The following is a 21,780-nucleotide window of genomic DNA, read 5'->3' as shown; positions in this document are numbered from 1 at the left end:
GCCGGAGGGGTTGTGCCATCAAAATCTGCCAACGAGATGAGATTCCCATCAAGCAGCCATGGACGCCCCTCTAATACCCGAGATTTATCCCAGGCATTGTCGAAATCAGCCAGGAAAATATTCTCCCCCAGAACTCTGAAAGACACAGCACCGGAAGGTCTCTATGCACGAAGTAGCGGAGCTTTAAAGAATTCTTTAGGTATCACTCTATCCGATTGAATTTTCCTGACAACACAAACTTTTCCCCTAGATACCAGGGGTTCCAATTCATGATTGTCCACCGAAACCCCCACGTTCTCCTCCTCCATAAGGGAAAACTTTCCCCACATATCCTCAAGATCGTCTTCCATGAGAACAGAAAGCCAAAAGAACCAATGAAAACAAAAAAACGACAAAAAGGCACAAAACTCTCAACCTCAAGGGCTAGAGGACAAAAAACTTCACCCCAAAAAAAGTCACACAGAGAGACTCGGGGAAGAAAAAGCAACCTCATAAACCCTTTAATTATGGAGTTGCCACCTAGAAATATCAAAAACGCTTAAACCCCATTCATATACTCTGCCGAATCTCTCCACTTTATCATCCAACTCTTGTCCATGCTTAATTGCATTGTAAATACACAAATGTACTCTTCAATTAGACAAGCATGTATAACTTCACTCTTCAATTAGACAGGCATGTCTAACTTCATCGTGATTACACAAAATTTACAATGCTTCGATTTAGATGTCATTTCAGAACAAGTTGTGGGTACTGTTGTCCATTTAAAAGGCCATAAAGAGTAGCATTCATGAAGGACTAAATGAGAAGTTATTAAGGAAACAAGTCCTTTATTGTAAACCTCAACTTTTACTTATATCCTATGAAATGTCATTTATTGAAATTTTCTATGAGAACAAAACATTCTCTTTATTGATGGCTGGACAATACACCTAGTTTAATTTCAATAACACATCGAGTGTTAATTCACCTCATATTTTGTTATAGCTTAGAAAAACACTTGTAGATTAGACTAAAACCCAAAAATCTATTACCTAAATATAACCATAGATTTGAAAAAAATTGTTGAATCAATTATATAAGTTGATAAAAAAAAAAAAAGGATCAATGAAACAAAATAAGTTTTTGGTAAGTACTTTGGGGGGGGGGTTAAAAAATAAAAAATAAGAAAAGCTAAAATATCGCGGCATCCATCTTAAGTGATTTATTCTAATCTATATCTCCCAACCACAAAATTGATCTTTAAATCTTTGAAACAAAAGAATGAAGTTGACAGACAATAACTTACAAAAAGTAGAAGTTGTCAGACAATAAGCTTCACAATCAGACAATTGAAAGGAACTGTATGTCAAGCAACAATTCAAGTTGAAATAATAAAGAAGAAAATGCTAAGAAATTAATGGAAGGAATGAGGTGTCATTGGTAAAAGTCTTTCTTTTCTAGATAAGCTTTATCACTTTGTTTTGTTTCTATTTAAAGGAGATGATCAATACATTTATGCCAATCCAAGTGGGCAAAAATATATTATATCCAAAAATATAAGAAATCTAAGTACATCCTTCCTGTATGTTTTATATGATATTAAATATCTAAAACTTTAAAAAAAAATTCTAAAACTTAAATTTAATAAATGGCAAGTAGGAAAAAGTATTGTTACTTACAATAAGAAAAAAAAAATTGACATCAATTTACGTGACAATGTCTCTGTCTCACGCAAGTACATCAAGTTATTTAAGCCCTAAACCCAAGTGTTATCACCAATGCTCGCCCATAGGGATGTAAACGAAGTAAAGCTACCATTGAACTCATCGGGCTAGGTTCGTGTGCGACTCGATTATTAAATAAACTATTTGTGGACACGAAAATATACTCGATTATTAAACGATATAAATCCGTATAAAACTTGGCTCACTTGTTTAAAACTTGGCTCGCTCGTTCATATGATACTAAATCTTTGAATTTAGGTGATATCCTGATAGGGCATAGTGTATCTTCATTATATAATGTAAATTATGAAATAAACATATGATTCATCATTTATATCAACAAAACAACAACACTTATTTTGTATGACATATAAATACAATTAATACGTATATGTTCTTAAATCGGTTAATATACTAATTAACAATGTAGAAGTGTATAAGTATAACATAAAGATATGATATGTATATATTTAGTATTCTCCCAGTATTTTTAAGTGATGTGACATGCTCAATTCACCCTTAGATCAACCTTAATTAAAAAGGAAAAAATAAAATAAAATTAAAAGGAGGATTAAGCATGCCACGTCAGCTGAGAATGCTAGAAGAATGTTGTGAGAATGCTAAATATAGCATTTCTCTATAACATATATGTACTAATATAAGTATAAGTGTATAACATGTGGTATATTAATTGTATACATACATATATAATTTATATGTATGGTAAGTTTTAATTTACTAGCACATTCTTATTTCTCTTTTATTTTTCTTAATTTTTTTGTTTCTTTATTTCTCTCTTCTTTTTCTTTTCTTTTCTTTCTTGATTTTTCCCTTTCTTCTTTATTTATTTATTGCTTTCTTCATTTCTTTTTAACTCGTTTTTTTTTTTTTTTTTTTTTTTTTTTTTTTTTTTTAATTTTTTAAATAATAGACCCTTCTAACCTCCTTGGGACATTCAAATTCAACCGATAAGAAGAAGAAAAAAAAGTAGGAATTGGTCATTTTCTATGCTGTCCAAGTCTTTAGTTTTTGTGATTTTTTTCTTTTTCTTTTTCCTCCTTTATTTATTCATTATTTTTCCTTTATTTTTCCCCCATCTTTATTTACTAATATCTCTCCATCGTTGTAATGATTAATGTTAAAAATTAGGGGTAATTACCTTTTCCCCCCATCAACTACCAGACATTGTCAACATGTCCCCATGAACTGACACGTCGACCAAAAGAGAGTATCCAACTACCAACTTTACATATTTTACCCCCTTCCGTCAGTCTAATTCGTGAAAAGACTTAAATACCCTAAGTCAAATTCAAAAATGACATAAATGCCCTCAACTTTTTTAAATATATTAATTTTTATATTTTATTATTAATTATTGTTAGAGGGCATTTTGGTCTTTAAACCAAAATTAACGCCCAAAAATGGAATATTCCGTCCAAGTTAACGGAATTCCCTGACGGAAGGGAGCAAAGTATGTAAAGTTGGTAGTTGGATATTCTCTTTTGGTCGAGGTGTCAGTTCATGAAGGCAGGTTGACAATGGCTGGTAGTTGATGGGGGAAAAGGTAATTACCCTTAAAAATTAAATAGCTGCATGCCATACATTTACTTTATTTACATCTATAACGATGTTATATGTCAAAATGGTACAAAAGAATCGAGCATAATTTAGGGTTTAGGGCACCTTCTTATGGTTATAATATGATTTTTTTTTTTTTTTTTTCTTTTTATTAGCATCATTATCGACTATATTTGAATATCGCCGCTGTTGAAGGATCTTCAGGGGTGACATGCAGGTGTCACCGTTGATAAAGGCCGACCTTCAGCGGCAACATGTGAATGTCGCCTCTGATGATCCTTTATTAGCGGTAACGCTCATATGTTGCCGCTAATTACTTTTTATTTTAATTATTATTAGCGGCGACTGCATGTTGCCTCTAATTAATATTCGCCATTTAAATCTCGCATGTGTTTATAAATTCCTGCCAAGTAATTAGCAGTGACATAAATGTTGCCGCTAAAAAGTAAACCTTTTGGTTGTTTGCGCCCATGATCAGCGGTGACCTCAAAGTTACCGCTAATAAATGACTGTTAATTAATGTTTGCCCACTAAATTTCGCACGTTTTTATAAATTCCTGCAAAGTAATTTGCAATGACAGAAATGTCACCGCTAAAAAGTATACCTTTTGGTTATTTGCGTCCATGATCAACGGCAACCTATTAGCAGGGAACTATAATAGGTGCTACTAATGAGTGATCTTTAGCAGTGACTTTAGAGTCGCCGCTAATAAGTTGTACCCTAATGTGCAAATTTCTTGTAATGATGCACGGCTACACATTGTTCTTAATTTCTAGCAGTTGCATGGGTAATTGTTTTGTACTAGAACCTAACATTTGTGCGAAATTTGTCGCATAACACTATATATAGTGTATAATCTTTCACAGAATTGTGCATGAGCATTCAGTGCATGTGCATGATATATATAATCATCTTCATATGTCGGTGTATATTTTTTTCCCGACTTCTTGTGCAAACATCAACATGCATCATCACACAACATGATCAGAATTGCTTGGGCAGTCATGATCAAAATAGTTTTCAAACATTACGGCGGCTCAAACAAATTTGCTATTCGACTCTTGTGGTGACCTGATCCACCACGCAAAGGACAGTTTTATGATGAACTGAAAGCTTACAATGGAAAATAAATAATAAAAAATAATAATAAAGAGCCAATATTGTGTCGTATTGAAAAGTATAGATATATATTCCAATGCAAATGTAATCACCATCTTTAACAACTCCCCTGGTCATTTCATATCCAAATCATCTCAAAATAAATTATGGCAGATTTTTATTTTTTATTTTTATATGATTTATGAAAAGACAATGCAAAATAAAATGCATAAAACCAATAACCACTTACCCGATTTTCTTTCTGCATGGATATCAATTTTAGAGATATATATGTTAGTTTCATTTTTTAATAATAAAAAACTAATGTTGTACATCAATTTTAGAGATATGTTAGTTTCATTTGCCACTTGCAGGGACAACTCGATCACTTAATTATGAGGAAAAAAAATGTCAATATCAGATGATTTTTTGATTAGTTTAAGGTTCTCGTGGATTTCAAAATCTATATAAATTGGGTTGCAAGAAGTTGGTTGAGGAAAGTAAAGGTGAAAGAGCTCGATCTCTTTGTGATAGTTCTCCATGGAGGAAAGCAAGAAGAGTTGCTTCATCTCAGATAGAGTTGACTACAAGGGTGACCCTGCCGATAGGAACACAACGGGTGGTTGGGTGCCGGCGGCTCTAATCGTAGGTGAATGAATCCCGCAATTTGATCTACTTTTCTTCCTTCCTTTGCGCACAAATTTGTTTATCTTCTTTTCAGTTTCTAAGTACATCTTTTTGGTGCATGGTTTATACAAGTGGGAGACTTCAGCTCTATCGATCATAAAGCAGATTGAAACTTTGGTGGATCGATCCCAATTGCAAATTCGAAAAAATAAGAAAATATAATGGCGTGCAACGAGAGAGCCATGTTCCCGTTTCTCGTCATGGAAAGTGATTTTTTTTTTTTTTTTTTTCAAATTAACCATGAAATTTGTGAGATATATATCTTAAGAATTTAATGGTTAGTTTGTAAAAAAATTTGTATAACAAATATACAAGAAATGTACGTGTATCAAATCTTAGTCATACTTTATATATGATTAATTAAGAGTGTACAGGCCGGTCGAAAGCCAAGCCGATACACACGAGAGTGAAAGGACGTACAGTACAAATACATATAGAACGGACCCTTAAATTTTATTTTATTTTTTATTTTTATTTTTAAAAATATATATATATAGAGAGAGAGAGAGAGAGAGAGAGAGAGAGTTGTTGTTTATGCCATCCTTAATGGAAGACACAGATGGATGCGTGTCCAGTAGCCCTCGATCTAGTTTGGTCATGACCACATGGCTACTATATATATATTTTATTTTTTTTAAATAATAAATTAGCCCCTACCTCTAGCTACAATAATATTTAATCGCTTGTTTTGTATTTTTACAAGGTGTGAAAAGTTTTGTAAAAGTATTTTGAAATGATTTTTTTATTTTTTTATTTTTTGAGTTGTTTCATAATGTATTTGAGAAAATTTTGTTTTTCAAACTAAAAAAAGAAAAAACACTATTAGAATAGTAAACATATTCTTTATTTATTTTGATTTATTATATAATTAAACCCTGAATGGCCTCCTAGCCTCTATCCCGTGTTTACAGCTTTTCATGAACTTTATGTAAATTACAGTACTGTTTTGCAAGTTTCATATTTTGTCTCCTAAAAACTAGAAGTTAGAGAAATGGTTAGAGTTTTTGATGCATTGATTTGCTATTTATTTTTAAGTTTGTGCACTAATTTAATTAAGTTTGGTGGGACGTCATTTGATGTAGGTATTGAAGTAAGCGAGAGACTGTCAACAATGGGAATAATTGTGAACCTTGTGACGTATCTAAAAGGCACAATGCATCAGTCTAGTACAACCTCCTCAAACAGCACATCAAATGTAGCAGGCACATCATTTCTTCTGTGTTTGCTTGGAGGGATTCTCGCCGATTCTTTCCTTGGCCGATATTGGACAATCGCCATTTTCTCTGTAATTCATGCACTGGTGTGTAATATTCCTCCAGAATATATATATATATATATCAGTCAATTACTCCGTGGTTTTATTTGGTAATCATACTAATATTGGCAGCTGGAATTGATGGCTAGGGGACGTGCATGCTGGCTATATCGGCAGCACTGCCAGAACTACGCCCTTCTGAATGCAACCTGCATCATGATTTTCCTCTCAAATGTGAAGAGCCCAGCAGCTTCCAAATGGGCATTTTGTATACTGCTCTCTACTCAATGGCTCTAGGAGTCGGCGGGATAAAGTCTAGTGTTTCAGGGTTTGGAACAGAGCAGTTTGATCAAAACGATGAGAAAGAAATGTCTGAAATGGCCCATTTCTTCAACAGGTTTTACCTCATCATCAGCTTCGGAACCCTACTAGCCGTTACCGTGCTTGTTTATGTACAAGACCAAGTGGGACGGAGCTGGGGATATGGGATTTGCTCGGCCTCCATGTTTCTTTCAATAGTTGCCTTCCTTGTCGGGACTAAAAGATATAGGTACAGGGAGTGTACCGGAAGCCCTATCATTCAAATTCTACAGGTTATAGTGGCTGCTATAAGGAAAAGGAAGGCCGAGCTTCCAACTGATCTTAGCTTCTTATACGACAAAGCTTCTGATAAGGAATCAACGATCTCTCATACAGATAAATATAGGTATGCCGACTATATATGCGTATTGATTGAAATTTTGACAATATTGTTAACAATAATAGAATTCTCAGGTGTTGATACAGGGTTTGAACTTAGCGCATCTACTTTGATATCATATTAAATTATTACTTATCCAAAAAATTTAAACTAATAAAAATAGAGTAGTTTAATTATTTAATTTATATTTTAACATTTTCATGACAGTTGTTTGGACAAGGGGGCAATCATAACCGGAATGGACCGTGGAGCTGATGGGTTAACGATTTCCAATCCATGGGGACTTTGTACAGTCACCGAGGTGGAAGAAGTAAAAATGTTGATCAGAATATTGCCAATAATGGCTTCAACGATAATCTTTTGGACAATACGTGCACAGCTGCTAAGCTTCTCAGTGCAACAAGCTGCCACCATGGAGAGAACAATCGAAAATTTCCCAATCCCACCAGCTTCATTCAACGGCTTCTTCGTGGGATCCACAATTATCACTCTCATCATGTATGACCGCCTACTGCCTTTCTTGAGACAATCATCCAATGGGGTTCAAGGTACGAGGAAAATTTTAAAACAATCTTCTATTAATTAAAAAATGAAAAGAACAACTTATATAGGCAAATTGATATTAATTTATTTTGACAAAGAAAATGGCATATTGTTGTGCGTATTGAAAACTGTTTCAGTCTTTAATTTGCATATAGTACGTTTTCCTTTTTTCAGGTTTCACAAATTTGCAAAAAATAGGGATAGCAATATTCTTAAGCATTTTAGGAATGGCAGCTGCATCATTTGCGGAAATGAAACGATTAGAAGTTGTTAGAGCCAATAGAGGTAGCACAAGCACCTCAAGTACTCTACCAGTAACTGCCTTCTACTTGCTTCCACAATTCGTCTTGGTCGGTATCGGGGACGGGTTTATGTATACTGGTCAGCTTGATTTCTTCATAACTGAGTCACCCAAAGGGATGAAAGCAATCAGCACCGGCCTGTTCCTCACAACCAACGCCCTTGGTTTCTTTGGAAGTAGTATTTTGGTCACAATCATAACGAAAGTCACAGGGGAAGAAGTTGGGCATGGTTGGCTACTGTCCAGGATAAATGATAGCAGATTGGATTTTTTCTATGCTTTGCTGGCTGTGCTAGGGTTTATCAATTTGGTATTTTATCTGGTTTTGGCATCATGGTATAAGCCAAGTCCTGTTGAAGATGCTCATCAGAAGATAAATGGTAAAGAAGAAAAAGTGTGATAGTCAAACCACCATCGTTATTTTCCTTATTGCCCAAGCTTTTATGTTATCACTCTTGTGATAGTGAAAAGTACTGTTTCATTTCCCGGCTACATGCCCCGGCCATATATGTTTGTAACACATATACATATTACTGTTGTGGAACAACTACTTGTTCAATAAGATCAGGAACTGCATCTGTTTTCTTTAATGATCTCTATTTCTTAGAAGTTCACATTAATTAGAAGAATGGAGGGAAAAGTGAGGGGATCGAGTCCAACTCGATCCCCATCACCCTTGTGTTATTTGGTTGGTGGGAATGAAAAGAGTATTGGCCGAGAGAGTACGTTGATGAATACTTTTACTACTATTGACCGTCTAAATTATTTGAGAGAAGCAAAAATTGTGACGACACTACAAAGTCGATTTCTATTTTCTTTTCTGAGAACTGCATTTGAAAACAAAAACAAAAAACAGTTTTCTATTGTTTTTTCGTTAAAAAAATGTTTGGCAAACTGTTTTTGAAAATAATTTCAGACACTACAAAAAACACTGTAAATCGCCGCGTGTCTACAGTAACCGGTACTGTAGACACGAGGCCAGATGGCAGCGTGTATCTCTGGCCACGTGGCCATATGTGGCGTAAAAACAATTGGCCGCGTGTATAAATTACACGTGGCATTCTGTTTGACACGTGTATAAAAATACACGTGGCTAACTGGTGTTTTCCAAAAAAATATTTTTGGAATTCTTTTTTTTTTAAAAAAAACAAACAAACAAATAGTATGTACATGATAATATTACTATGTACCCTATACCAAATTAGAGTTTATAAACTAATTAGTTTTGTACAGTACTTGTAGTTAAATTTTTTTGAATTTATTTATATAAAAAATTCTTATTATATACCCCAACAATAAATTTGTGCTATATTTAGTATGTATTGTACTTATAGTTATGTTTTAGGGTTTACATGCAGGTTGAGTTTCTTGAATATGGTTTATGCGTTAGGACTTAATTTATTGTATGTGTAGTACATACTCTCAGGGTTAGGGTTCGTAGAACATCCATTTGAATGTGTTCGCCTTGTGGTCCCGATCATTATAGCATACCTTACACAAGTATAAAATTGCATGCCTCTATCATTTGATCCAGTTCAATGTTCAAAACTTGGTCGAACTATCATTTGATCCTAGAGTTAGGGTTTATCACTATATATATAGTATATATATTTAGGGTTAAGGTTTATGGCTTATACATATAGTACATACACTTAATATTAGGGTTAAGGTTAGGGTTTATGGTTTATACATATAGTACATACACTTAATATTAGGGTTAAAGTTAGGGTTTATGGCTTACATATATATGGTACATACACTTAAGATTAGGGTTAAGATTATGGGTTTTAGGGTTCAATTTTATGGTCAGGGTTTAGTATAGTATATATATATATATATACTTAGGGTTAGGGTTAGGATTTAGTTTTAATTTATAGTTTACGGTTTAGTTTTATGGCTTAGGGTTTAGCAATTTGTACAATACATACACTTAGGGTTTAACAATTTGTACAGTACATACACTTAGGGTTGCATGTGTTTGTGTTTGTATTTGTATTTGTATTTGTATTTCAAAACTATCTTGTCATATTATGTATATACATATATATAATATATGCATGCATGCATGCATGCATGTAAACGGCGTGCCAAAACTATATACCTTTATAGTTACTTGTATATACCCTAACATTGGTGTTTATGGCTATATATATATATATATAGTATACTTATATAGCTATATACAGTATAGCTATATATAGTATATATATACACTTAGGGTTAGGGTTTATAGATATATATAATAACGTTGTATATACACTTAGTGTTAAGGTTTATGTTTATATAGAGTACTAAATGCATAATTAACCCAAATTTGTGCTATATATATATATGCATAATTATACGGCGAGGAACAAAAAAAAAATATGCAACATAACAAAGTACATACACTTAGGGTTAGGGTTTATGACTATATATAGTATATAGACATAGGGTTAGGGGTTATGGGCTACGTGCAATATGTTTATAGTATATTTACGTTTTACGTGTTGAGTACTTTACATATATATGGTATACTTATAAGTAAACCCTAACTCTAATTAGGATTTACGTTAATGGAATACTAATCTAATAAAACCCTAACCCTATATATATATATATATAGGACCTATATATATATATGAAACTTAACACAGACTTAGGGTTTAAGAATTAGTTTTAGGGTTATCGTTTAGGGTTTAGTTTTATGGGTTAGAGTTTACGTAAACCTTAACACTATATATATTACATACACTTAGGGTCGGATTAGGGTTTGTGTTTACAAATACAAATATATATATATATATATATATATATATATATATATATATATATATATATATATATATATATATATATATATATATATATATATATATAATTTTTCGTTTTTCAAAAAAAAAAAAAGAAATTAAAAAACAGATAGAGACGTGTATTATTATACACGTCTCTAATTGGCCGCGTGGCATTACGCCACGCGGCCAATTTTTGGCCAGGTGACCTGCGCGGGACAATTCCCGCGCGCCACCTGGCCTAAATTTTAATTAATTAAAAAAAAAAAAAAAGGGTAGCTTCCAGAGGAAGCTACCCTCGATCCACTCATTTCTCTCCCTCAGCTCTCTCTCTCTCACTCAGCTCTCTCTCTCTCTCTCTCTCCCTCTCCGTCCACCGACCACCGCCCTCCGGTGTCTTCTCCGGCCAGCTCCCTCTCCGGCCGTCACTGCACCACGCGTGTTGGCCCAATAGGTGCATGCTCTCTCTCTCTCTCTCTCTCTCTCTAACCGAACCAGGAACCTTAACCCTAGGTCCGGACCTATCTCTCTCTACATCTCCCTCTCACTCTCTATCTCTCTGTCTCTCTCTAGCTCTCTCTCTCTAGCTCTCTCTCTAACCGAACCAGGAACCCTAACCCTAGGTCCGGACCTATCTCTCTCTACATCTCCCTCTCACTCACTCTCTCTCTCTGTCTCTCTCTCTCTATCTCTCTGTCTCTCTCTAGCTCTCTCTCTCTCTCTCTCTCTCTCTCTCTCTAACCGAACCACAGTAGGAACCCTAACCCTAGGTCCGGACCTATCTCTCTCTAAATCTCCCTCTCTCTCTCTCTCTCTCTCTCTCTTTCTCTCTGTCTCTCTCTCTATCTCTCTGTCTCTCTCTAGCTCTCTCTCTCTCTAGCTCTCTCTCTCTCTCTCTAACCGAACCACAGTAGGAACCCTAACCCTAGTTCCGGACCTCTCTCTCTCTACACCCATCTCTCTGACTCTATCTCTCTCTACATCTCTCTCTCTCTCTCTGAAACCTCTCCCGGTCTCTCTCTCTCTCTCTCTCTCTCTCTCTCTCTGCCTTGTACGTGATTGCTATTTTGGGACTTGTTTTGGGATATTATTTTGGGACTAATATGCTTTAATGCAGGTACATTTTGGCTAAGGAGCATACAAATCACTCAAAAAAAAATATTTGTGAGTAATTTTAGCATTAATTTTTTTTCTTTATTTTTGGCTATAATAAACTTGGTGCATTTAAATTAATTTGTTTAAAATCTGTTTCTAATTTTTTTAATAATTTCATATAATAATTGTGGATTTAGCAATTAATAATGGTCAATGCAATGCTGTTAATTTTGTTGGGTTTGAATATCTATTGTTGTGTAATTTTATGTGTTTTGATGTGGTTGGTCGTTATGCATGAAAAATATTCGTACAGTTGTGGTATTTTTTTTTTTTTTTTTTTTGTAATATGTTTTACTGTACTACGAATTGGTGTGTGGATTATTATTTGTGGCAATTATTTTATTAACTTCATCATAAAATCAATGATCCAAACCAATAAAATATAAATAAGTATGCGGTACTATTTCAACAATTTTTGGGTTTTTTAAGAACAAAGAAAAAAAAGTTTAATTGTTCATTTTCAGGTAATTTTTTTACAAACAAAAAAAAAACATTTCAAAGTAAACTCGCCATCATTTTATAATAAAATGATCGTATCCAATGATTATTGGATAGATACAGAAAATTAAATTTGGCCACCGTCGACCATTTATAATAATTTTTTTTATTATTCAATTTATAACAAAGGTATAAACAATAAACCCTAAACCCTAAATCAAAACCAATATAAAAATCCCTATGATCAAATCTCAAAACCAAACCCCTAAGCTTTATACTCTAAAAAACAAGCAAAAACCATAAACCCTAAACCCTAGCCCAAAATACCGTTCACCCTAAAAACCCTAAACCCTACAAAAGAGTGAAATTTGTTTATTACTTTTTTATTTTAGTTAAACCCTAAACCCTAACCTTAAAACCCTAACCCTAAAAACTAAACCCTAACAACCTAAATCCTAACCTTAAAACCCTAAACTCTAACCTTAAAACCCTAACCCTAAAAACTAAATCCTAAAAACTAAACCCTAAAAACCTAAACCCTAACCTTAAAACCCTAAAACCTAAACCCTAAATCCTAAACCCTAACCTTAAAACCCTAACCCTAAAAACCTAAACCCTAACCTTTTTAACCCTAACCCTAAAAACTAAACCTTCAAAACCTAAACCCTAACCCTAAAAACTAAACCCTAACAACCTAAACCCTAAACCCTAAACCCTAACCTTAAAACCCTAACCCTAAAAACTAAACCTTCAAAACCTAAACCCTAACCTTTTTAACCCTAACCCTAAAAACTAAACCCTAAAAACCTAAACCATAACCTTAAAACCCTAACAACCTAAAACCCTAACCCTAAAAACTAAACCCTAACCTTTTTAACCCTAACCCTAAAAAAAGAAACCTTAAAACTCTAAACAATAAATAAATAAAGAAGAATATTACAAAAGAAAAAATTAAAAAAGGGAGAGATCTCTTTTTTTTTAATTACTTTTTATGGTGAGGTAAACCCAAACCCTAACCCTACAAACTAAACCCTAAACACCTAAAACCCTAAACCCTACAAATATTAAAACCTAAACCCTAAACCCTAACCCTAAAAACTAAACCCTAAAAACCTAAACCCTAACCTTAAAAACTAAACCCTAAACCCTAAACCTAAACCCTAACCTTAAAAACTAAACCCTTAAAACCGAAACCCTAAAAACTAAACCCTTAAAACCTAAACCCTAACCTTTTTAACCCTAACCTTAAAAACTAAACCCTAACAACCTAAACACTAACCTTAAAACCCTAACAACCTAAAAACTAAACCCTAACAACCTAAACCCTAACCTTAAAACCCTAAACCCTAAAAATAGAAAGAAGAATAATAAAAAACATAAAAGAAAAAAGAGACCGATCTGTTTTTTTTTTTTAACTTTTTTATGGTGAGGTAAACCCTAAATCCTCACCTTAAAACCCTAACCCTAAAAACTAAACCCTAAAAACCTAAACCCTAACCTTAAAACCCTAACAACCTAAAACCCTAACCCTAAAAACATTTACCCTTAAAACCTAAACCCTATCCTTTTTAACCCTAACCCTAAAAACTAAACCCTAACAACCTAAACCCTAACCTAAAAACTAGAACCCTAAAAACCTAAACCCTAACCTTTTTAACCCTAAACCCTAAAAAAAGAAACCTTAAAACTCTAAACCATAAATAAAGAAAGAAGAATATTAAAAAAGAAAAAATTAAAAAAGGGAGAGATCTCTTTTTTTTTTAATTACTTTTTATGGTGAGGTAAACCCTAACCCTAAAAACAGAAAGAAGAATATTAAAAAATATAAAAGAAAAAGGTTCGAAATCTATTTTTTTTTTTTTTTTTTTATTACTATTTTATTTTAGTTAAACCCTAAACCCTAAAACCCTACACCCTAAAAACCCTAAACCCTACAAATATTAAAACCTAAACTTAAAACCCAAACCCTAAAAACTAAACCCTAAAAACCTAAACCCTAACCTTAAAAACTAAACCCTTAAAACCGAAACCCTAAAAACTAAACCCTAAAAACCTAAACCCTAACCTTAAAAACTAAACCGTTAAAACCGAAACCCTAAAAACTAAACCCTTAAAACCTAAACCCTAACCTTTTTAACCCTAACCCTAAAAACTAAACCCTAACAACCTAAGCCCTAACCTTTAAACCCAAACCCTAAAAACTAGAACCCTAAAAACCTAAACCCTAACCTTAAAAACTAAACCCTTAAAACCCTAACCCTAAAAACTAAACCCTTAAAACCTAAACTCTAACCTTTTTAACCCTAACCCTAACCCTACAAACTAAACCCTAAAAACCTAAAACCCTAAACCCTAAAAAAAAAAAAAACAAAACCCTAAACCCTAAAAAAAGAAAGAAGAATATTAAAAAATAGAAAAGAAAAAGGTTCGAGATCTCTTTTTTTTTTTTTTTATTACTATTTTATTTTAGTTAAACCCTAAACCCTAAAACCCTACACCCTAAAAAACCCTAAACCCTACAAATATTAAAACCTAAACCCTAAACCCTAACCCTAAAAACTAAACCCTTAAAAACCTAAACCCTAACCTTAAAACCTAAAAAGAAAAAACTCTAACCCCTAAAAAAAGTATGAAAAAATGATACTTTGAGTTAACTGTTTAAAACAAACATTAAACAAACAAGCACTTTATTTGCTGTAATCAAATAACATATTTCGTTTCAGACTGTTAACTCGCGTACAGAGGAATATGGACAAGTCATGGATGTCAGCACCTAGAGGTACGACACAGTATAACGACGGGTGTAGAGCGTTCGTGGCATTCGCCGTTCGTAACTGTAGGTCTGCTGATGGCAAAATTTACTGCCCATGTAAGTACTGCCGGAATAACCAGCGGCACCCCCCAGATTACGTTCTTGCCCACCTGACAGGGGGGAAGGGAATGTGCACGGGATACGGTTTCTGGTATATGCACGGTGAGACAACCCTAAACCCTGCTGATCCTGTTCGGGGTCACGACCATCCCAGTGTCACAGATACGGCTGCATGTGGCATTGAACATGTAGAAGTCACAGAACAAGGCGGAGACCTGGAACAAGGTGGTGACATGCACGCCATGTTGCATGACGCCTTCAGCGTGCACGAAGTAGGTGACATCGATCATGTTGGCCAGCCCGGAGAAGTAAATGAAGGAACCTCTGCAAGGGACACATTGAAGTACCTTGAGTTGTTGAAGACTGCCGACAAGCCACTTCACCCCGGTACAAAGCACAGTAAATTGAGTGCTACTGTACATTTCTACAACTTGAAGTGCATTGGAGGTATTAGTAACAAGATTTTTTGTGATATTCTTGAGCTTGTCAGTCAGTTATTGCCTCCTTGCGATTGAGGCATTGCCGGTGAATACGTACGAGGCGAAGAAATTCCTCAGTTCCATGGGTCTCGGGTATGAGAAGATTCCGGCGTGCCGTAATGACTGTATGCTATTCTGGAAAGACAATAAAGATCTAGATACCTGCACCGTATGTGGAGAATCTAAGTGGATGGCTGATATACATTTCGATCAGGATGGTGAGGTAATATCGTCGAGGAAAAAACATCCAGTGAAGGTGTTGAGATGGTTTCCACTCATCCCACGGTTACAGAGGTTATTCATGTCGGAGCACACGGCGCACAATATGAGATGGCATGCAGAAGGCCGCACTAGGGACGGCGTATTGAGGCACCCCGCGGACGGTGAGGCATGGAGATCGTTCGACTCTCTACATCCGAATTTTATGGCTGACAGTAGGAACGTGCGGCTTGGACTGACAGCAGATGGATTCAATCCATTTGGGAACATGAGTACATCCCACAGCACATGGCCCGTATTGCTTGTACCGTACAATTTGCCTCCTTGGATGTGCATGAAACAGACGTCGTTCATCCTGTCACTGGTTATCCCCGAACCGAGCTCACCTGGTATGGATATCGACGTCTACCTTCAGCCACTAATTGATGAGCTGTTGGAGCTGTGGGATGTAGGGGTACGAACACTAGATGCTGTGAAGATGGAGAATTTCAATATGCGTGCTCAGTTGATGTGGACAATAAACGACTTCCCGGCGTATGCAGATTTATCCGGTTGGCCTAACAAAGGTGTGAAGGCATGTCCTTGTTGCATGCATTTGACACGTTCTAAATATCTGAAGAATGGTTGTAAATTTTGTTACATGGGACATAGGAGGTACTTGCCAACCGAACATCTGTGGCGGCTGAACAGAAGAACGTTTGATGGGACTGAGGAGTTAGAATGTGCTCCTGATGTGCCTTGCGGGGACGAGATCCTCCAACAGTTGGACGGAGTTGCGTTTGGGGATGAGAACGCGGGTAAGACGAGACGGAAGAAGCGGAAGACAGGTGCACGGGGTGCTGATGATGTTGTGTGGAAGAAGAAAAGTATTTTCTTCAGATTGCAGTACTGGAAGGACAATTTGCTTAGACACAATCTTGATGTCATGCACATAGAGAAAAATGTCATGGACAATATACTTGGCACTATTTTGGACATCAAAGGGAAAACGAAGGACAACTTGGCAGCTCGGCTGGATTTGCAGGAGATGGGGTTGAGACCTAAATTGCATCCGTTCACCGCCGCAAATGGTAAAACATTTATACCCGCGGCTTGTCACACGATGTCCAGGGAGGATAAAGAAAGCTTTTTAAAGGTGCTTCGAAATGTGAGAGTTCCAGACGGATATGCGTCGAACATTTCACGGTGTGTTCGGATGAAGGACCGTACAATTTCAGGGTTAAAAAGTCATGACAGCCACATACTGATGCAGCAGCTTCTACCAATTGCATTGCGTCAGTCATTGCCAGACAAGTGGTCAGACCTATTGTTGAGATGTCAGCATTTTTCAGAGGCATATGCTCAACCAAGCTAACCCAAGCTGAGATGGACCGACTGCAGGGTGACGTCTGTATCACACTGTGCAAGCTGGAACAGGTATTTCCTCCTGGGTTTTTTAGTAGCATGGTCCACTTGGTCGTGCATCTTGTGCGCGAGTGTAGACTCGGCGGACCCGTGCAATATAGGTGGATGTACCCGGCAGAGAGGTAAAATACAGCAGAATATATATATATATATATATTTTCATGTAACTCGTGGCATTAAACGGGGACAAGCCCTTAATGTTTGTGTGTGCACCAGGAGTCTTGGGGGTTTCAAGTCGAATGTGCGCAACAAAGCGGCTCCTGAGGGGTGCATTGCGGAAAGTTACATAGCGACCGAGCTAGTAACGTTCTGTTCGAGATATCTAGAAAATGCACCAACCTTCCACAACAGACCTTTGAGAAACCCTGATGGTTCCAAGGGGGCGGGAACGCGAGTTAGTTTGAACCGGTTGACGATGCATCAAATTCATCATTATATTGTGTTCAACTCTGAAGAGTTTCTCAATTTTCGGATGTAAGTAGTGTTTACATATTGAATCGGATTCAAATGATATAATTGATAATAATTAGTTTTTTAATTATATCCGCTGAATGTAGGATGCACAAAGACGCTATTAGGCGATCATGCGTTAGGGGTCGCATCACAGATGCTCTGATTGAAGCCCAACATCACGAGCAGTTCTGCGAGTGGTACCGCACATATGTAAGGAAATAGTCGTATTTTCGTATATAATATTTACCTATTTTCAGTGTCAATTTAAGATAGGGTTCGACAATATGCCCCTATTAACCGATGTATTCTTTTAATATATGAAATGATAACATAGGTTGATGGCCTTGACGATCAAGGTAGGGAGGAATTGGGGCTGAAATTGGTTATGCGCAGTAGAGGGTTGAAGGAGACAGCAGTGAAGTATAACAGGTACGTGGTAAACGGGAAACTGTTCCGCACGCTAGCCCATGATGTGGGAAGGAGGACTCAGAACAGCGGCGTATGTGTGCCAACCGTTGAATGCGAAACCTACTACGGGTACTTAACCAATGTGGTTGAGGTCGAGTACTACGATAGGACTACGTACGTCCTATTTAAGTGCAATTGGGTGGGCCCCACGATGGACAGAGGATTTAGAGTCGACCATTATGGTCTAGCGTTTGTCAACTTCACTCACCTCGTCCACAGGGGAGAACTGCTTACTGACGAGCCTTACGTGCTTACATCTCAGGTAGACCAAGTGTTTTATGTCGAGGATGAAATGAACCCAAACTGGGTCTGTGCCGTGAGGACTAAACCGCACAACGTGTACGATGTTGGTCAGGGGGAAGGGAGTAGTGATGCAAATAATGCATATCACGAGTGTGTACCGATCATATTACCCACTGATGACCTGCATGATATGAATGATGAATTCGATCACGACAGGCCCGACATTGATCCGATTGAAGCTCCTGTTATACAATGATTGCTATATTTATTATTGGTACAATTTGCTTAAACTCAAAGTACTTTCTTAGTTTGCATAGAGCTCATTGTATATTATGCATATTCTTTTTTAATATTAAAATTAAAACGAATTTCAAATAATTTGTCTCACATTTGTTCGCAGGTTTCGATGGACCAGAGACCCCCTACTTGCGCACATCGTGCACCACGCCTACCCGTGCCTTGCACGACTACATCCACACCGGCGATGTCAGCGGCACTACATACCACACCGTGGCCACACCACCCGGACGCCGTTTACAGACCATTGCCCCCGGGTACGGCGGGGATGAGCAGGTCAGATCCCGGGCAGACGAGCACAACTGGATATTCTCCTTCTCTATACCCGCCTACGTCCACACCGGCGATGTCAGCGGCACTACATACTACACCCTGGCCACACCACCCGGACGCCGTTTATAGACCATTGCCCCCGGGTACGGCAGGGATGAGCAGGTCAAATCCCGGCCAGACGAGCTCAATTGGATATTCTCCTTCTCCATACACGACGTTCTCGCAGTTGGGGATGACCTCACAGGGTCATATTGATCGATGGTGGGCGCGAGAGTGTCATGATCTGAGCAGATTTCCATTGTACTATCCACACCCCCTTACACCACCTATGCTAGTCAACCCTGATAGTGAGACTCAGGATGACAGATTCCCGCTGCCACAGCGGGGGGGGATGCCTATGCCGGGTATGCGGTCGGGACAGCTGTCGGCACCGGCGGGGGGCCAGGGCCCGGCACCTGGGGAGAGCCAGATGCCTGTTTATGGACAGAGCCAGTTGCCGCTTCCTGGGGAGAGTCAGGACCCAGATGTGGGGGAGAGCCAGCTGCCCCACAAGGGGGACGATCAGTTAGCCCATGATGTCCCCCAGAATATGCCTTCGGATGACGATCATGATGATGAGCATCACCCAGAAGATGAAGTAGGCGAGGAGCATGCTGGTGACCCAGCGACCGAGCACATAGCGTTCGACCATATTCGGCTGATGGGTAAGTACATTTTTATACATCATTATATCTTAATTTAGTAAGTTCGTATAATATTTAAATTGAATTCTTAATTTATTAATATAATTAAGTTATTTAGTGTTAATATATTAACGTTTTATATTTATTGACTAGGGTATAACCCAGACGAGAGCATCTATTTTGAGGTAATTAAGGACCCAGAGAGAAATTGGGTGCTCCCGAGGGGTAAGAAAGTTGTGTTGCAGTACAATGCTGCAACACAACCCGTGGGACGAGCATGCAATCGTTATAGACGGGCTGCGGGCAAGATGTTACGGAGCGGGTCCCACATTCACTTGCGGGACAAATGGGCAAAGGTAGATAAACAGATTAAGCAGGCGATGTGGGATGCCATAATGGTATGTGTATGAAACTAATATATGTATTTTGTGAAATTAAATTTAAGATGATGTTTTTATTGAACTGCTAAAATTAATCATTAGATTGAATGTGCAGCAAGAATTTTATGTACCCGTATCCGTCGACCAGCGCCTGGCACAGAATGAATTCTGGGGTGATATGGGCCGTAAGCACCGTTCGTGGAAGTCGAAGTTGAGGACCCAGCTAAATATTCGAGACGGTGACACGCCATTGACAATACGTGCGAGAATGCCAGATACGTTTTTTGATAAGTATGACCGAACGGATGTGGAGGACGTACTGCACGAGTGGTGCACAAAAATAAATGTGGTATGTAGGTCTTTCAATGTATTACTAAAATGTTGTGTTTTTTTAATAAACAGTTCATTCAATCATAGCACATAAGTAATTAAGTGTATCAATTCTTACATTTTTTTGGGAATGTTCAATGTAAAGGCGAGGTCTGAACGAATGAAGCGGCTGCGGGAGCAGAATGACATTCCCCATAGTCTGGGGTCCAAAAGTTATGCCAGATTTAATCACGATGAGGTATGGAACAATATGTAAAAACCCTAATTCTTATTTGTACATAATTGTTCTTTCTTAACATTAAATGAATATCCAATGTTTGTTATATATTTATACTGTATGGCGACAGGCATCTATATCTGGCACGCCCCCCACTCGCGCCGAGTCGTTTGTGAAGACGCACACAAGGAAAGACGGCACCTACCTAAACGAGCGGACACGGGACCTATGCGTATGCTACTGTTATAGGTTATCGATTATTATTAGTTATGCGTGTGATAAAGTATTTATTAATTACCAGTGTTTTGTATGTTGACGACGTACAGGAGCGGATGACACAGAGTTTGTCCACTGATCCTGCTGCCTCGGACCCCGTCTCATCAGATACGGTGCGTTGGGCACCTGGCGACGCATACGAGCAAGCGGTTGGGCGACCCGAGTATGCGGGTAGGGTTCGGCAGGTTGGGCCGAACGTTACTCCTGTTCGCGGGACTTGTTTCTCGTATAGGGCCCGCACACGGGGGGGACCGGCCGAGGGCACGTCTCAGGATTGGGCTGCTCAGAAAATTGCGGAGTTGGAGGGCATAGTGCGGGCCAAGAGAGAGCGGGCTGACAGCATGGAGCAGCGCATACGACAGTTTAATGCTATGGAGCAGCGCATGCGACATTTTGAGGCCTTCATGTCCTCTACAGGATTATCGTTCGTATGCCCTGGTGCTCAGCAGTCTTCACCTGCACACGTAGGTAGTACGTCATCTGTTAGTAGTGCGCCTGTAGGTATGGTTCATACTATGTATACATTTAGGTTTATTTTTAATTTGTTCTCATTACTTGTTTAAATTTGCATATAATATTATGTAGGTTAATTATTTTTATTACTTGCAGGTAATGCGACAACGGTTGGTCCGTTGTCGCCTTCTGGACAATTGCTGAGCCAACAATCCCCTCTCGGGACTCCATCGCCCGTTACACCATCTCTTGCGGGACAATCGACAGTTGGTGAGGTCACGCCCGGGACTGCACCTTGTGATCCGCAGCGACGTCCTCCAGATTTGTAAATATTTTGTATATTTTTTTTTTTGTTAGTAACGAATAACTTTATTAAATCAAGATTTTCAAATTTGTTGATATTGTTGTGTAAGTAGTTATTGTTAGTAATGAATATATTTATTAGTACATGGTATTCGAATTTTTAAATATTGTTGTTTTGATTAATTTGTGCAATTTGA

At 37.4% G+C, this 21,780-nt stretch overlaps 2 protein-coding genes and 1 long non-coding RNA gene across 4 annotated transcripts; all 3 read left to right on the top strand.

The window, feature by feature from the left end:
* Positions 1-4,869: 4,869 nt before the first annotated feature.
* On the top strand, positions 4,870-8,459 carry LOC133857813 (protein NRT1/ PTR FAMILY 6.2-like). 2 transcript variants are annotated; one of them, XM_062293163.1, is made up of 5 exons: positions 4,870-5,032; positions 6,153-6,370; positions 6,475-7,031; positions 7,233-7,573; positions 7,743-8,459. In XM_062293163.1, the coding sequence occupies exons 1-5, from the start codon at positions 4,924-4,926 to the stop codon at positions 8,267-8,269; spliced, it is 1,752 nt and encodes a 583-aa protein (XP_062149147.1). In that variant the 5' UTR covers positions 4,870-4,923; the 3' UTR covers positions 8,270-8,459. The 2 variants fall into 2 exon arrangements, with proteins under 2 accessions (XP_062149147.1, XP_062149149.1); XM_062293165.1 differs by having other exon boundaries at positions 4,886-5,028.
* Positions 8,460-10,999: 2,540 nt separating this feature from the next.
* LOC133856576 (uncharacterized) lies at positions 11,000-19,058 on the top strand. Its single transcript, XR_009898222.1, has 3 exons — positions 11,000-11,094; positions 11,758-11,804; positions 18,772-19,058. It is a non-coding gene; the product is annotated as an uncharacterized LOC133856576 (long non-coding RNA).
* Positions 19,059-19,782: 724 nt separating this feature from the next.
* On the top strand, positions 19,783-21,368 carry LOC133856682 (uncharacterized). The gene is made up of 6 exons (XM_062291740.1): positions 19,783-20,022; positions 20,120-20,353; positions 20,480-20,572; positions 20,682-20,783; positions 20,878-21,309; positions 21,357-21,368. The coding sequence occupies exons 1-6, from the start codon at positions 19,933-19,935 to the stop codon at positions 21,366-21,368; spliced, it is 963 nt and encodes a 320-aa protein (XP_062147724.1). The 5' UTR covers positions 19,783-19,932.
* Positions 21,369-21,780: the final 412 nt, after the last annotated feature.

This window comes from Alnus glutinosa, chromosome 14 (assembly GCF_958979055.1).
Source record: "Alnus glutinosa chromosome 14, dhAlnGlut1.1, whole genome shotgun sequence".
NCBI lineage: Eukaryota > Viridiplantae > Streptophyta > Magnoliopsida > Fagales > Betulaceae > Alnus > Alnus glutinosa.
This window is presented reverse-complemented; position numbering and strand designations above follow the sequence as displayed.